We start from the raw sequence: 18,078 nt of genomic DNA on the forward strand, positions 1-18,078 counted from the left end.
TATTTAATTTTCTAAAATCAATTACCATTCTATAGCCAGTGACAATTCTTTATGGAATAAGTTCATTTTTATCATTAGGAACAACAGTAATACCTCCTTTCTTAGGAACACAATGAACTGGACTTACCCATCTACTATCAGCTATGAGATAGATTATACCTGCTTCCAGAAGTTTTAGTATTTTAGTTCTTACCACTTCTTTCATCTTAGGATACAAACATCATTGATGATCAACAACGGGTTTGGCATTAGGTTCCATATTAATCTTGTGCTGATAGAGAGTGGGACTAATGCCCTTAAGATCATCAAGAGTATACCCAATAGCAGCTCGGTACTTCTTCAGAATTTTCAATAATCTTTCTTCTTCATGTTCTAAAAGGTTAGCACTAATAATAACAGGATATATCTTTTTCTCATCAAGATAAGCATTTTCAAAGTGTCAGGCAACTGTTTTAATTCAAACACATGATCACCTTTAGGTGGGGGGGGGGGACCTCCTAGAGTTTAAAAGGGCAAATTGTGTTTTAGCAGGGGTCTTTTTTCAAAGAATTTTTTTATCTATTTCATTTATTTCCAGCATACACATATCATTTTCATGGTCTAGCAAATATTGTTCTAGTGGATCAGTAGGAGGCATGGCAATAGAAGCAAGACCAATTATTTATCCTTATTAGGTAATTCTTTCTTATGAGGTTGTCTACTAAACTTGGAGAAATTAAATTAATGAGACTCATCACCAAAGCTAACACTGACAGTTTGTTTATGACAATCTATAGTAGTATTGACAGTGTTCAAGAAAGGTCTACCAAAGATAATGGGACAAAAGTCATCTTGTGGGGAACCATGAATAAGAAAATCATTAGAATATTTTATTTTCCCACAGAAGACTTCAACATCTCTAACAATCCCAAGTGGTGTGATAATGTCTCTATTAGCAAGTTAAGTAGTAACATCTATGTCTTCTATTTCAACGGGTGCTATGACATTCATAATTTCTTGATATAAGGTAAAAGGAATAGCACTCACGCTAGCACCTAAGTCACATAAACCATGGTAACAATGATCTCCTATTTTAACTGAGACAACAGGCATGCCAACAACAGGTTTATGTTTATCTTTTTCATCAGGTTTGGCAATTCTAGCAGCTTCATTACAGAAGTAAATAACATGCCCATCAATATTTTCTGACAGGAGATCTTTAACCATAGCAACACTAGGTTCCACTTTAATTTGTTCAGCAGGTTTAGGTGCTCTAATATTACTTTTGCGAACCACGGTTGAAACCTTAGCATGTTCCTTTATCCTAACAGGAAAATGTGGTTTTTCAATATAAGCAGTAGGCACAACTGGATCAACATTGTAAATGATAGTTTCATCTTTAACTACAACCAGTTCTTTAATGGGGGGATGATATCTAAACCAATTCTCCTTAGGGAGATCAACATGAGTAGCAAAAGATTCACAAAAAGAGGCTACTATCTAAGAGTCAAGTCCATATTTAGTGCTAAACTTGTGAAAAGCTTCGGTATTCATAAACGATTTAACCTAATCAAATTCAAGCTTAATACCTAACTCTTTACCTTTGTCAAGCTCCCAGTCTTCAGAGTTACGTTTAATTCTTTCTAAAATATCCCACCTGAATTCAATAGTCTTCTTCATAAAAGAACCAGTACAAGAAGTATCGACCATGGATTGATCATCATGAGAAAGCCGAGCATAAAAATTCTTAATAATAATTTCTCTTGAGATCTCATGATCAGGGCATGAATAAAACATTGACTTAAGCCTCCCCCAAGCTAGAGCGATACTTTCTCCTTCACGAGGCCAAAATTTGTATATATAATTCCGATCATGATGAACTAGATGCATAGGATAATTTTTTTTGGTGAAATTCAAATTTCAATCGATTCCAATTCCAAGATCCAATATCACCGCATAGCCTACACCATGTCAATACTTTTCCCTTCAAAGATAAAGGGCAAACCTTCTTCTTAGCTTCATCTACGGATAAACCTGCAAGCTTAAATAATCCACAAATTCATCCACATATATCAAATGCATATCAGGATGGTCAGTTCCATCTCCTGCATAAGGAATAGCTAGCAGTTGTTCTATCATACCCGAAGGAATTTCATAACCAATATTTTAAGTAGGTGCAGTAGATTGAGGGGCAACAAATTGTGGTTCCGGTGAAGGTGAAGATACCCTGAACAAAACCCTCAAAGGATTATTATCCATAGTAACAAGTAACAATAAATTTCAGCACGTAGTAATAAATTTTCCTTACCGGTTTCCACTTACCAAGAGCGCTTCACTCCCCGGCAACGGCGCCAGAAAAGAGTCTTGATGACCCACAAGTATACATGATCAATCATAGTCCTTTCTATAAGTAAGAGTATCGAACCCAACGAGGAGCAGAAGGAAATGACAAGTGGTTTTTAACAAGGTTTTTTCTGCAAGTACCGAAATTGTCGGTAACAGGTAGTTTGATAGCAAGATAATTTGTAACGAACAAGTAATGGTAACGGTAAATAAAGTGCGACAAGGTAGCTCAATCCTTTTGTGGCAAAGGACAGGCCAAAACGGTCTCTTATGATAAGCAAAGCATTCTTGAGGGTACATGGGAATTTCATCTGGTCACTTTCATCATGTTGGTTTGATTCGTGCTCGCTACTTTGATAATTTGATATGTGGGTGGACCGGTACTTAGGTGTTGTTCTTACTTGAACAAACCTCCCACTTATGATTAACCCCTCGCAAGCATCCGCAACTACGAGAAAAGTATTAAGATAAAATCTAACCATAGCATTGAAATTTTGGATCCAAATCGGTCCCTTACGAAGTAGGGCATAGATTAGGGTTTAAGCTTCTATCACTTTAGCAACCCATAATCTAATAACTACACAATGCATTCCCTTAGGCCCAAATATGGTGAAGTGCCATGTAGTCGACGTTCACATGACACCACTAAGGGAATCACAACATACATATCATCAAAATATCGAGCACATATCAAGTTCACATGATTACTTGCAACATGACTTCTCCCGTGACCTCAAGAACAAAAGTAACTACTCACAAATGATAATCATGCTTAAGACCAGTGGGGTATTAAATATCATAATGGATCTGAACATAATCTTCCACCAAATAAACCATATAATAATCAACTGCAAGATGTAATCAACACTACTAGTCACCCACAAGTACCAATCCGAGGTTTCGGTACAAAGATTGAACATAATAGATGAACTAGGGTTTGAGAGGAGATGGTGCTGTTGAAGATGTTGATGAAGATTGCCCTCCCAAAGATGAGAGGGTTGTTGGTGATGACGATGATTTTCCCCCTCCGGAAGGGAAGTTCCCCCGGCGAAATCGCTCCACCGGAGGGCAAAAGTGCTCCTGCCCAAGTTCCGCCTCGAGACGGCGGCGTTTCGTTCAGAAAGCCCCCCTCTGATTTTTTCTATGTCAAAATGACCTATATACCAGAAGATGGACACCGGAGGTGGGCTAAGGAGGGCACAACCCACCAGGGCGCGCCTAGGCCCCCAGGCGCGCCCTGGTGTCTTGTGCTCACCAGGGCGGCCCCCTCTGGTAGTTATTTGCTCTAGTATTTTTTTATATATTCCAGAACAATTCTCCATAAATTTTCAGCTCATTTGGAGATGTGCAGAATGGGTAGCTCTGGCGTAGCTTTTTCAGGTCCAGAATTCCAGCTGGCGGTATTCTTCTTCTTTGTGTAAACCTTGCATATTATGAGAAAAGACATTAGAATTACTCCATAAAGCATTATTAGGCATAGAAACATTGTAAATAACAGTAGGAAACACATGATGCAAAAATGGACGTATCAATGCACATAAACATACAAAATTTTAGCATCCTTTCAAATCTATGTGCCGACTCGGAAATGATCATAAAAAGTCAATGTATACAAAATTTTGACGTATACAAAGACTGTACTTCCATCACCATTTGTGTAATAGAATGCAAGAACACAACATTTCTCTGTACTATGATTAGCATACTTTACAGATTCTGACTTCTCTGAGATACATTAGAAGAACATCATTTTCTCCTCATATTATTTGCAACCCCCAAATAAAGAAATGCTCATAAGAAAAAAAACATTTGTAATCTTAGTTTACAAAATCGTATATTGAAGCTTGATGGGCTTGCTGCCAATGGTGATCATCCATGTATTCAACGAGAGAAAGGGATCCATCCAGGAAGTGGACTTGTGTCCCCGATGGCGACATTCCTAAAGTCGAGGAGCGAACAACTTTTGACAATAGTACCGCAACCTAGTACTCCTTCCGCAGCCGCTGGCGATGAATAGACATGGGATTAACAGGACATCCTCGATGGGTCTTCATAGAAGACCGTGGTTAAAGGTTGCGAGCCCCGTTAGTCCCTCGGTTAGAAATTGGTGAAGGAAAGAGGACGGGAAAACTTCAATGAAATGTAGGTGACAAGGAACAACAACGTCATTGTTGCGACCATGGTGTCTGGTCGACAAGGGGTATCCCCGATCCAGACAAACATGACCGCCTCCTCCTCCTCGTTGCATCATTGCCTAGTGCATCTCGTCGCAGCTCATGAAAACTCTAGGGTTTTGGGTGGAGAAGAGAGGGGTGGCTAGGGATCACACAGGAGGTGTGCGTTCGTGGGTTTCGCTGCATGGGAGTCATGTCATTCATTTATTTCCTTTCAATCGTTGACCGTGTGAAGTGGGAAGAACTGGATGGTTTGACAAGAGGGTGAACCGGCGGACGAAGGATCGCGGAGCGAAACGGGAGGCGAAGCGAAATGAGAACACTTCTTATTTTTTAAGTAAGAGAGATGAATTTGAAGAATAATTATTTTTTTGAAGGAAAGTTGTTGGGCGCACTTTATCGGTGATGATGTTATATTTGTCTATTTGCAAAGGGAGTTAGTGACCTAATATTTTTACATATTTATTTTCAGAGTACCTGGTTCGCTGTATCATTTTTCGAATAAAGCTAGGATAAATTTTGGGGTTCAAATTTGAAGAATCACATAATTTGAAAGGACAAACTGATGCCACCTACGAAATTAGGGCATGTACAATGGAGGCAGCATCTTGGTGCTGCCCCAGCCATCCACATAGATAAATCTGTATGAAGCTATTGGTGTATGCCACTATCACCCAACGGAAGCCACTCTATGTGATATCATCATGTTACTTTTTCTCTCTCACCTCTTTTCCAGCACATGAAACCTCCACTACATTTAAACAATACCAGCATCCATTTGAATCAATGATATCAACAAGCATACACACTGAAAAACAAGCATACACACTGAATCAAACAACTTGATTTGCAAACAAAAATCAAAAATCTTGATTTGCAAACAGTGTCAACAAGTGTGTCTTGTCCATGACACTACAAAATCCCATAGTAACAGAATAATCTTAAGATTTCCAAATACTCATAAAGGGAAGATTTGTTAAACACACATATCAAATTATTTGAAGTTCAGACTGAATTTGTTGTTGTATCCTTTGATTCTTCTCATTCCAAAAAAAGTCTCCCATCTTCTACACTTCCTGGCACATGAAACCTGTTTTTGCTAAACATATATATAGAAAACCTACATGAGAAATACATGTTAAGACAATCAAGCTGGATTCAACACTAAAAAAATGATCACATAAAGAAACAGAATTATCACCATAGACATATAAAGTTGTTTACTGCTTGATAAACAATATAGCCTGAAGAAACAAAACTTGAATGTGGCTACATCCTAAATATGTCGAAGCATTCGGCTTTTGTCTTAATTCAAATATTAGCACTGGTTAGATTTTATAAATGAGCAACTAGCAGTAGTACAAGGATCCTGCTGTAGAGCAACTACAGTTTTAAAAACTACGGGTGCTAACTGCTAAGTATCCAGTTTTCTTTGATCCTTTTGTACTACTGCGGGTGCTAACTGCTAAGTATCCAGTTTTAAAATGAGCAACTAGCAGTAGTACAAGGATACTGAAAAATAGCATTTCAAAAACAATAGTGCAGATTTACATACCTTCTATTCATCCTTGAAAAGTTGATCCCCTAGTCTTGTGACAGCCCTCACATGCATCTCCTTTGCCCATGGCTCCATCCTTGTAGTGTCGGTATTCAACATCTCTGTGAACTTGTCAAACCGCTTGGTTCTTTCCTCAGCTAACTTTGCCACTGTCCTCTCCTTTGCTGCCTCATATGCAAGTCGGTTAGCTTCTACCTTCTGAGCAGATAGACGACTCTGCAATTCCATCATCTCATCAGTTTGTGCCTTAGTGTCAGCTTGTGCTTTTAGAAAAGCCCCAATCTGTTCTTGCATGTTATTCATCTCAGTAGGGGCTTCCTTATCTTTTCCTATAGCTTTCTTCGCCCTCTTGACACCCGGGGGACGCTGAGCATTCTCAGTTGGGACTGGTGGTGACCTCTTTGTTCCATCTCCTTCTGTGTATACATGAATCTTCCACTTTTGGCTTTCCTTCACAGCTTCCCACCAATGTACATACATGAACTGGTGTCCATTGCGGCTATGGTACAGGTCTAGAGCTTGTTGCATCAGTTGTTGATCACACCGGCCACTCGCATAGGTGTCTCTGATCTGGTTATAGCAGCCATTGAAAGAGGTTACCTTCTTTGTTGTTTTGTGCCAATGGTTCTTCAGGTGCTTCACATCCCTCTTTCGGTCACTCTCAGTTGTGCTGTTGTATGCATCAGCAACCTCCTTCCAGTAGTATTCTCCCTTCTTTGCATTCCCATCGATAGGATTCACAGAGTTGCGCAACCAAGCACTCACCTGCACAAAGGAAGCATAAGGTTAGATTTGACTAAACAAAAGACAAGATGCATGTCCAGGAGTATAAAAATAGGAGAACCCAGCCTAAATAAATTCTTAGATAGAAAGACATGAGATATCTTTGATGTCTACCTAACAAGAGTAAGAGGATTTTGGGGACTTACCAATCTGATATCCTCAACTTTTGTATAATACAACCTGTGACTATCTTCATCATCTGCTTCCACATCAATTGTAACTCGTTTTCGCTTGTTCGATGGAGTTGTGGTCATGGGATCAGATGGTGATGGAAGAGAGTGGTGCTTGGCTGGTGGCGGCGGTGGCTGCGTGCAGAACATTGGATATTGGAAACCAAGTTGCTGCGGGGCTGGCAAGGTGAAGTTGGGGTGACTTTGGTCTTGAAGGAAGCTCATGAAACCATTAGGAGGACGATATTCCATTGGACCTGAAAGAAAAAAAATATTGTTTGTTATCATGATAATTAACATGCCCAGAACAAGCAAGTACTGAACACAAGTGGTATGCATCTAGAGTACACTTAAAGATGGTCTTAAAATTCTTGACAACACATACAATTCAAAGATAGTCTTAAAACTCTTGACAACACATACAATTCAAAGATAGTCTTAAAACACTCTGCTCTCTCTCTCTCTCTCACACACACACACACACATCTAACTGTTTGTATCTTCGCTGAATTTCTTCCAAATATGCTCAACCAAATCATGCTTGAGGCGATTGTGCATGGACCGGTCACGTATCTCAACATCTCTTCTAATTACGTCGGCGAACAAGGGTGTAGCCCCGCTAATCGCTGTCGGTGGCAGAGCAGTGGATGAAACCAAAGCTTCATTCAGATCGAAAGGCAACTCCTCGCCCTTCTCATCTTCGAGTATCATGTTGTGCATGATCACACATGCTTTCATTATGTTGCAGATATCTATTTGATCCCAAAGACGTGATGGTTCTGCCACAATTTTGAAGCGTTGTTGTAGAACTCCAAATGCACGTTCAACATCCTTTCTCGCACCTTCTTGTTTCTTCGCAAATAACTTATCCTTTTCAGTTTGAGGCAACCAGATGGTTTTCACAAAAACAGCCCACTCCGGATATATTCCATCTGCAAGATAATAACCCTTCTTGTATTGTCTCTCATTGACATAGTAGTCTACCCTAGGAGCATTCCCTTGCAACGTTTCAATGAACAATGGCGACTGATTGAGCACATTGATGTCATTGTTGGATCCTGGAACACCAAAGAAGGCATGCCATATCCAGAGATCATGGGATGCTACAGCCTCAAGGATGATGGTAGGGACACCGTAGTCACCACGTGTAAACTGCCCCTTCCATCCAACCGGACAGTTTTTCCACTCCCAATGCATGCAGTCTATGCTTCCTAGCATACCAGGAAAACCACGTGCTTCGCCAATTTCCAGTAGATGTTGAATGTCTTCAACAGTTGGCCTTCGCAAATATTCTCCACCAAACTTGGCAATGACCCCCTTAGCAAATTTCTCAAGAGACTCGAGTGCCGTAGATGCACCAAGTCTTACATGGTCATCTGTTTTGTCGGCAGGAACACCATACGCCAACATATGCATGGCTGCCGTGCACTTCTGTAAAGGTGATAGACCTGGACGGCCCAGGGCATCTACCCTTTGAGTGAAGTAGGGAGACCACTCACCAAGAGCTTGAACAATGCGTAGAAAGAGGGGTTTTCCCATGCGGAACCTTCTACGGAAGTAGTAATCAGGATAGGTAGGATTATCACAGAAGTAATCTGCTATGAGAAGTTCATTGTAAAATTCTCTCTTCCTGTCAATATATGTCCTAGGGGCTGACTGACGCCTAGTACTTGGAGCTTCTAGTGTATGATGAATGTTTGTGGCTATTTGTGTAGCAAAGTTGTTGAGAGTATTCTGTTGTGCCAAGTAATCTTCTAGAGAGAAAATTTCTGTTGGGTCTACATCTTCGAACTCATCGAAACTCAATTGTGACATGCTGCAAGTTGAGCTACAATTTAAAAATCAAGTAATAAGAATTATGCACACAACTACACATGAAGCTATAATATGGATGACAAGAATAATATTCATGTGCAAATAGCATACACAAAACTACCAAAGAACAATAAAAAGATAACAAAGTGTTAAAGTGTTCTCAATTCTTTATCCTACCAGGCATTTCTCAAAAGATATTAAAAAAATCCACGGATATGGCTGCCTTCAGCAGACTAACACCGCTCTTTCTTTATCAGTATATGAAGCTAACTCAAGAGACCAAATTGACCAACGAACATAGATGTTATAACAGTCAGATCTCTGTTCAAATTTTCTCAGTACCAAAACACCTTGATGGCAGTCATGTTTCCTGAATAAGTCTAGTACATCTAGCAAAAGAATTCAACATCTGCACCTAATATAGCCACTACTAGTACCAGCATCCCTGTGATTATGCTAGTCTAATAATATACCAACTACTAGTACATCTAGTAAAAGAATGAAACATCTGCACCTAGCCATTAGCAAACAAATACGAAGCTAGCATGTACAGATCTATCTCAGAATTGCAAAGCAGCATAATTTTCTGCAAGCAACATAATTTTCTCTTCACAATCTATATAATTTACAGACCTGCAATCTACGAGCAGCATAATGTACAGGGGAATCTATATTCACTGATGCAAAGAGCAAAGTACAAGTGCCAAGTAATCTATATAATTTCCTCCACAATCTGCAAGCAGCATAATTTTCTCTTCACAATTGCAAAGAGCAAAGTACAAGACTGATCTGACATGTTTCTCTCAGGGCTAAGAAGAGAAAAGATGGGGATTTGGGGATTTCCACAAGCATGGTCGCCTGACTCAAATAGGTAGGTAGAACCTAAATCACACACAGGAGAAGCGATCTTGTTCTTGGAACGAATTTATTCACTGATGAATCACCATGAATCTCCATAAACCATCGAACCTTAGCCTAGTTTACTGAACAAAAATCAATCTGGCCATGATAGGGACGAACCAGCCTCATACCTTGCTGCGAGAGCTGGAATCGACGATGTCGACGGCAGGTTGAGGACGAGGATGCGCCGCCTTCTCCTCTCGTTCGCACGCCGGCCGCGCTTCCGCTCCCTGGTTCACGCCGCGCCTCTGCTCCTTGGCTCGCGCCCTTCCTTCTCCCCTTCCCGCCCTTTCCTTCTCCTTTCGCGCCTTTCCCCTCTCTCGCTCGCGGGATTTTTTGGGGCGCGCGTGGTCCCGAATCGAGTGGAGCGACGGACCTCCCACCGCGTCGCCCGAGCGGCCGCCTCGTTTTTCGTCAGGGAAGAACTCGGTTCTTCTGCAGGAGCCGGTTTCGCTCTGCAGGCCACGATTTTGGTGTAGGTGGCACTCGGCAGGAGGATGTGGCACCTAGGGCGCCCGTCTAGCGTGGTCCATTGGCCATGCTCTTATATCCATCAAAGCATATCCTGACGCAAACCGCTGTCTCAAAAATTATAGGGAAATGTTAACGCTCACACGTGTGGGCGTTTGCACATCGCCCACACGCCTCCATCACCACTCATTTTGCCACATACGAATAGATGACATCAGCAGATTTTTTTTTGGTTTTCGGCTTAAAAATGTTGTATCTCCTAAATAAAAAAGCGAACTAAAAATCCGTTTCACCATTAAATCCGTCTCGACGAGATCTTCAAAACTAGACCCCATGTTGACATGTTTCGATGAATTATTATTTTTGCCAGAAGTTGCCACGATATTTACACTGTAGTTGCCATAGGGCTTAAACTAAAGTTGCCATGTGGCAATTTTAGTTTGTAGATCATGGCAATTTTAGTATTTTGATGATGGCAACTCCAGTACTTTGACCATGAAAATTATTTTTTGTATGAACCATGGCAATTTTACGTGCATGTATCATGGCAATTTTAGTTTATGGTTCATGACAAGTCTAGTTTCTTAATTCCCCGTTTTATAAATGTCAAAATTTACTTTTAAATGTAGAAAAAAATAGCTGAAACATATCATGGCAACTTCAGTGTAAACATCATGGCAATTCATATGCAATAGACATGACAACTTTTAATCAAAAAAAATTTCATCAAAACATATCAACATGGGATCTAGTTTCGAAGATCTCATCGCGAGGGATTTAATGGTGAAAACGGATTTTTAATCGGATTTTTCGTTTAAGAGATAAAACATTTTAAAAACTGAAAATCCAAAAAGATTCCTGCATGCATGCATGCGATGACGTGACAATCTGTTTATATTAAAGACGTGTGGTGCGTCTCCCTTCCTGCCACACGTGTGGCAGTTAGCGCGACCCAAAATTATATCCATCAACCTGTGGTTGAGTTGGTTAGGTGGACAGTGGTATCCCCAACCCACCAGGGTTCAAATCCTGGTGCTCGCATTATTCCTGGATTTATTTCAGGATTTCCGGCGATGCGCTTTCAGTGGGAGGAGACGTTTCCGTCGACGACGAGGCGCCTACGGTGACTTCGTAAATCTCAAGATGATATGCCGGCTCAGTCTCTCAAAGATGCTCATAGGGGTAGGGTGTGCGTGTGTGCGTTCATAGGGATGAGTATATGCGCGTGTATATGAGTGCTTTTGTGTCTGTATTGATGCTAAAAAAAAAAAGCATATCCTGACGCAAACCGCTGTCTCACCGTAGCGCTGGCCGCTGGGCCATCGGCCGGTGTAAACAGCGCACCACGGCACACGCCGCCCCTCCCAGCTATTCTCTCCCTCTCCTCCCGACCCGACACAAGCCGAATTCCCCTCCTAACAAAAGCACAGCGTCGGCGTCCCCTCCAAACCCTAGCTCCGCGCGCGCGCGAGTTGCGAGGAGGGCAGGAGGATGGACGGCCCCAAGAGGTCGCAGCTGCGGGTGCGGCTCCGGGTGACGGCACGCCGGCGGGGCGGCGATGGAGCGGACAGGGCCGGGCCGGGCGGTGGCACTGGGGGCGAGCGGAAGCGGCGCATGGACGCCCCACTCATCAACTCCGCGGCCAAGCTGCAGCGCCGCGAGATCGGGGGGCGGCAGCTCGCCGCGCGCGGCGGTGGCGCCGCGGCCGCCGTGCCTGAGCGGTTCCGGAACATGCAGCTCCAGGTAAGCTACCGACCGCGGCGTCCTCCTGCGCGTTTTTGGAGATGGTGTGGCCGGTGGTCTCCGGATCTCTATGGTTTGGCTTCTCGTTGGTCGTAATTGAGGAGGTGAAGCCATCGTTTTGTGGTGCCGTGAATGGTTTGGGAGGCAAAATTTATGGGGAGTTTTGCTTGAGTGTGACTTTCTTTTGCGTTAACTTTTAAGGTTGTGATCCGGCAGAAGTTTCGGTTTTCGGGACCTAAGTTCGTTGAGTTCATACGGAAAAATTTCAGATCTTGAGGGTTGTTCTGAGGGTTCTGTATTGTGTAGGTAGTGTTGAGACTGTTACTTCTGGCATGCGGAGTTCCATTTCAGATAATTTAATTGCCAGGATCTGGGCTATGGCTACTGAATTGAGTTGTGGCGTCCCCTGTTAGGATTGGATCTTTGGCATTTTGCTACGGATTATTCAATAAGTGAACCAGATGGTTTAAAATGACATTTCATGAAATGGTTTTAAAAGGATCTTCCAAGTTCCAATTATCTCAATACGCTCTCGTGCGTATCATATATTAAAGGGGCAGGAAAGGGTTACAGAAACCCTGCCGCCAGGGTGGGATTGTTACATGGTAGCCTGCCCGCTACCACTCCACACGTCCTACATCCGACTACTTTGGATACACCCACCTAGCTATGGCCGCGAAGAAATTCGCGTGATCACCCTTAAGGATCCTGGCCGACCGCCAAACATGCCCCTCCAAAGCAATCCGACGTTTGACCTCCCGGAATGACGGCAGGGCACTGTCAAAGATGACGGCATTCCTATGCTTCCATACCTCCCACAGCTCCAAAGTGATGAGGGTCCCGCAGCTCCAAAGTGATGAGGGTCCAGAATGGAAACGATGGTGTTCGCCAGCACCATCCTATCTAACTGCACATATAATACTGAAGCAACTTTTTACTAAGTAGTGATGTCTGTAATTTCGGAATCAATATTCCGACGCGAAGTACTACCCCTGTTTCTAAATATAAGACGTTTTTGGCAGTTTTAATTGAACTGCCAAAAAAGAAGTACCCCCCTCCGATCCAAATTAATTGATGCACACTTTTTTTGACGGGTTAATTGACGCACACTTAGTACAACTTTGTACTAAAGTTATACAAAGTGTGTGTGGTTATACTAAGTGTGCGTAAAGTTGTACTAACTGTGCGTCAATTAATTTGGATCGGAGGGAGTACCACTAATTATATTATATCATTTTAACCATATGCATTTAGAGTGTTTGCTTTCTTTCCAAAATAAGAAGTACCTCTAATTATATTATATTGGAGGAAAGGAAAAATGGCCTAAAAAAGAGGGATGGTACACCGCTGAAGTACATGTCCGGGTCACGCCTATGTATATGGGTTATACTAGAGAAGAATTGAACAGGGCACCTTATCCTATGTAGCCATTACTGGTTGAACTTGCCCGCCAGTGCAACTATGCACAATAACACACCACACGAAATTTTGGATAGCTGGAGTCTGGAGACTGCTTCAAGTCACTCGAGTTGACTCAGTTTGCCACCTTCATTGACCTGGTTAGAGCATCTCCAACCGGGGACCTCAAATCCTCCTCATATGTCTGGGTGGACAGCCCGGATAGTGCTCGGACAGGAGAAAGGAGGAAAAAGGCTACCCAATCAGACCTCATAAATCGTCCTCGTATGTCTGAGCTGTCCGCGAACCTCAAATCCAGTCCATATGTGGGGAGGAAATGAGGGCGCCTGGGCGTGCCAGGACAGCCTGCCATGTCGGATCCGGACCACCCTGGACCACTTTTTTCTTCTCTCTTTCTCTCTCCATCCCCACCAATCATATGGATGTGCCCTGACAATTTGGGGGGACACATCTGCGTGCACGGACAAATCGGTGTTCGAGACGGACATGCCCGGACACTGACCGGGCGTGTACGCATACATATAGGGGGTCATATTAGGCATGTCTGTTTGGAGATGCTCGTACAATTTTCCGTTGCTTGTTGAAAAGCGTATGTTTTGGGGGTATTTTTCAGCCTTAATAAGCTAGCTTAAATAGCTTGTTACTTGCAGAAGACTGGATTTGAGCCTTGAAGCATTTGTGATTGTACATCTCGACGTGGCTATTCTCTACGTTAGATAAGCTTAAACTGTGTCACTTCCATGTGATATTTATAATGCTCTAGACAACTCAGTGCTGACCTGCTGGATCCTGATTCCTTATTTGCTGAATTAGTTGTTCTATTGTTTTTTCCTGAACTTCGGTTCTTGTAGTAGAAGACCCAAAATGGGCATATCGTTACATATTTAGCTAGTGAAATTTCAGCTAAGGTGTACAACTTGTGTCTATATGTAATTTGGTATTCCCTTCACAAATATAAGATTTTCTAAACTTTTTTCTGAATTGGATATATGTAGACACGTTTTAGTATGTTTGTTCACTCATTTCAGTCTGTATGTAGTCCATATTGAAATATCCAAAACATCTTATATTTGTGAATGGAGGGAGTACTAACTAAGACTTCCAGTATGTGCAATTACTCACCTTTTATGTTATTCTTATTTGGGAAAAGTTACATTATATTTTCCTCTTAATATGAATCATCTAAATAAGAGTAAAGTGACATCATAAATAGCTTCCAGTATGTGTAATTTCTTATCCTGTATGGTGTTCTTAATTGATTATAACTACATTAATCATCTAAATATGAGTAGACTGACATTATTAATATATATCTGGTGCAGGAAGAGTTTGACACATATGATCATGATGCTCACCTATTTGTGAAGCTACAGTTTCTCAAAAAAAGATCCAAAATTATTGAGATCGTCGCAGCAAAAGATATTATATTTGCTCTTGCTCACTCTGGGCTTTGTGCTGCTTTTAGTCGAGGTAGGTATTTGCACCTCCTGTAAAACGTGTCTATTTGACAGGCGGTGATGAAGACCAGTGATGTTATTTGACCTCTTGCATTGTGTTTTTGTTTCTGCAGTAACAAATAAGCGGCTATCCTTCTTGAATTTAAGCCCGGACGAAGTGATCCGGAGTTTGTTCTACAACAAGAACAACGATTCACTTATTACTGTCTCAGTTTATGCATCAGACCATTTTAGCACATTGAAGTGCAGAACAACCCCAATCGAGTAAGAGCATATGCCATGAGAACTTCCCAAATTGTGTATAATAATGCCTTAATCTGTAACTTGTTAAGAAACACTCTTATATATACTTTGCTGTTACCTGTGATTTTCTAGATGTACAAGTTATGCAATCGCATTTTTAGTTGCTTTTTACTTTTTCATGATAATGTTGCTATTTTCATTGAATACAGTAACTTACTAGAGTTCTTATATGTTCAATATATATGTGTTCTTTCAGGTATATAAGGAGGGACCAATTAGATGCTGGGTTTCCTCTTTTTGAATCGGAATCTCTGAAGTGGCCTGGCTTTGTTGAGTTTGATGATGTAAATGGAAAAGTACTCACTTACTCGGCCCAGGATGGGTATGCCTTCTTAAACATTCGTCACATTGTAATGTGCACTAAACAATGTTCACTGTTGTAATGGTCATACTTTTTCTGGCAGTATCTACAAGGTTTTTGATCTGAAGAACTATTCCTTTCTATATTCAATACCTGATACCAATGTGCAGGAGATAAAGATCAGGTCTGCACCCTTTTCCTTTTTAATTATATTTTTTGTTTTCATATTCGAACCATTTCAAGTTACTCCTTCGATTTCTCCTTTCAGTCCAGGAATCATGCTCTTAATATATGATCGAACGCCAAGTTATGTTCCTTTGAAGATATTATCAATTGAAGATGGAAAGCCACTGAAATTATTCAAGCACTTGTTGCACCGCGGCAAGAAAATTGATTTTATTGAGCAATTCAATGAGAAGCTCCTTGTGAAGCAAGAGGACGAGAACCTTCAGATACTTGATGTATGGCACGATACATGAGTTTATTATACTTATCTTGTAACACTTACTGTTTTGTAAGCCTAATAGCTTCTTCTTCATGAAGGTACGAAGTTCTGAGCTAATTGAAATCAGTATTGAGAAGTTTATGACCCCGTCAGCATTCATTTTTCTGTATGAGAACAATCTCTTCTTGACATTCCGAAACAGAACAGTTGCTGTATGGAATTTCCGAGGAGAGCTTGTTACATCATTTGAGGACCATTTGCTATGGCATCAAGATTGTAGCACCAACAATATTTACATCACAACTGACCAGGATCTGATTATATCCTACTGTAAATCCGATGCAGCGGCTGATGACGGTACAGGTGCACCCTAATTTCTTCTCCAACAATTAAATTGCATTGTTTGTGTCCAATTGCTTCCTGTCATTTGGATGGTCTGCCCACAGTGGCAAGTTGTACTTGCATGTATGCTCTGTTATCTACGGATTGCTAATATCAATATATTGGGCTGTTACAAAGATAAGATATGGTATATGACCAGATAAATGTGATTAAATTCATTTGGTTTTGTACAACTAGTTATGGAAAATTATCTTAACTCAAGTGATGCACATGCAGCTTCTTCAATTGGATCCATCAACATGAGCGACATTATGACTGGCAAGTGCATTGCCAAGATTGCAGCGAATGATCCTGCACTTACTATCGCCCCTCGCAAGAATGGTAGCCCTTCAATCTGGAGTAGTATCCCAGAAGCTCTGGAGGATGTCACAGCACTGTTCTACGATGAGGACAGGAACGAGATCTACACTGGCAACAATCAGGGGCTGGTGCATGTATGGTCCAGTTAGGCAGTATATATATACATGTCACTTTTTGATCTGATGAGAAGATTGGATGCACTCAGTGCTGCATTCTGTATCATCTCCGGGTTTGGCTATCTCTGCAGTAGAATGTAATTCCTGGGGGGCAGTATGAGAAAATGTACTTCCCTGTAAATATTTTGTATGATAGTGTTATCTACCATGCTATAGTTAGTTTAGAAAAAGCTCATCTACAGCTTTCTGTAGGAACCTTGTGCTATTTTTCATGTATGTCCATGAAATGATGCGTTCTTGACAAATATCCATGTTTCCTGACTCGGTAATCATCTTTGGAGTAACCGAGATAAATAAGTACTCCCTGTCCCATAATATAGGATGTTTTTGGAAGCTAACATAGCTTGTGAAAAATGTGCCAAAGTGTGTGTCTCTTCTTCTACCTTGAGCGTGTTTGTGTGTGTCTTGTATCCTGGGAAACCCAACAGGTGTTGGCCTGTGTAGAGTCCGAGGGTCGGAGTGCGAGGTTCTGCTACGATGATAGGCGGGTTGAGTGATTGTAACATCAGCATAATGGTGCCTGTGATAGGCTGGTTGAGTGATAAAACATCAGCACAAGCAAATTTGGTCATCGCCTCCTGTTACCTGATCATTTTCAGTTCCAATTCAAGTTCAGTAACCATCAAAACGCACAGCGAGTCTGAGGGCCCTCTCTCTCCCTTTCTCCGTCGTTCCTGCTGGGAGGGGCTGAGAACCCTAGGGCTTCGGTCCGATGGTGGTAGGGTTAGACATGAATTTAGTGTTAGCTTTAGTTCGGCGGTGGTGAGATGATGGCGGGGCCGTTGGCATGGAATAAGATATTCTCTCCCTTGTCCTTAATCAATGATATGCTTTTTCGTATCATCAGAAGGTGTTTAGAAGAGACATGTCCTTAGATCTGATTCTCCAAGTCAGGCGTTTTCTCTATAAGTTTATCTTGATTGCGCTGTCCTTTGTTATTTGGCTCCAGCTCCAACAGATGAAGATTGGCCATTCTCAGCCTCAACGGAGAGCGTGTGAGAGTTGTTTTCCTCAACTGCATCTGGCTGAAACTGGGGCATTTTTCATGCCATCTTGGACATTTTCCTTTTCTTTTGAGACGGCGATTCGCTATGCAAATCACGGTCACCGACATTTTCTAGTCTACATCGACAATTTTCCAGCGTTTGCTTCTACAAGCTCTTGGGTTTAAACAGGTTTGCTCTGTTGTGACAAAGGGCCGGAGGCAGCAATGAGCTTTGCTCATGGCGCGTCGCTGGTGGATGCAGGAGGAAGAAACTTTGACCCCTCAAAGATTTGGATGTATTTTTCAATTTTTGTAAGTGCCTTTGTAGGAGTTTTTGCTACTTAATCTATGGCA

At 41.7% G+C, this 18,078-nt stretch overlaps 2 protein-coding genes across 2 annotated transcripts; one reads left to right on the forward strand and one right to left on the reverse strand.

The window, feature by feature from the left end:
• Window positions 1–6,054: 6,054 nt before the first annotated feature.
• Window positions 6,055–8,613, reverse strand: LOC119309267. Its single transcript, XM_037585299.1, has 3 exons — window positions 7,499–8,613; window positions 6,984–7,264; window positions 6,055–6,819 (listed from the first exon to the last, which is right to left on the reverse strand). Exons 1-3 carry the CDS (start codon window positions 8,544–8,546, stop codon window positions 6,055–6,057), a joined length of 2,094 nt encoding a protein of 697 aa, XP_037441196.1. The 5' UTR covers window positions 8,547–8,613.
• Window positions 8,614–11,552: 2,939 nt separating this feature from the next.
• Window positions 11,553–17,077, forward strand: LOC119307973. Its single transcript, XM_037584070.1, has 8 exons — window positions 11,553–11,936; window positions 14,678–14,825; window positions 14,926–15,076; window positions 15,312–15,437; window positions 15,520–15,600; window positions 15,685–15,877; window positions 15,960–16,224; window positions 16,480–17,077. The coding sequence occupies exons 1-8, from the start codon at window positions 11,685–11,687 to the stop codon at window positions 16,710–16,712; spliced, it is 1,449 nt and encodes a 482-aa protein (XP_037439967.1). The 5' UTR covers window positions 11,553–11,684; the 3' UTR covers window positions 16,713–17,077.
• The last annotated feature ends 1,001 nt before the right edge of the window (window positions 17,078–18,078 follow it).

Source organism: Triticum dicoccoides, chromosome 5B (assembly GCF_002162155.2).
Source record: "Triticum dicoccoides isolate Atlit2015 ecotype Zavitan chromosome 5B, WEW_v2.0, whole genome shotgun sequence".
NCBI lineage: Eukaryota > Viridiplantae > Streptophyta > Magnoliopsida > Poales > Poaceae > Triticum > Triticum dicoccoides.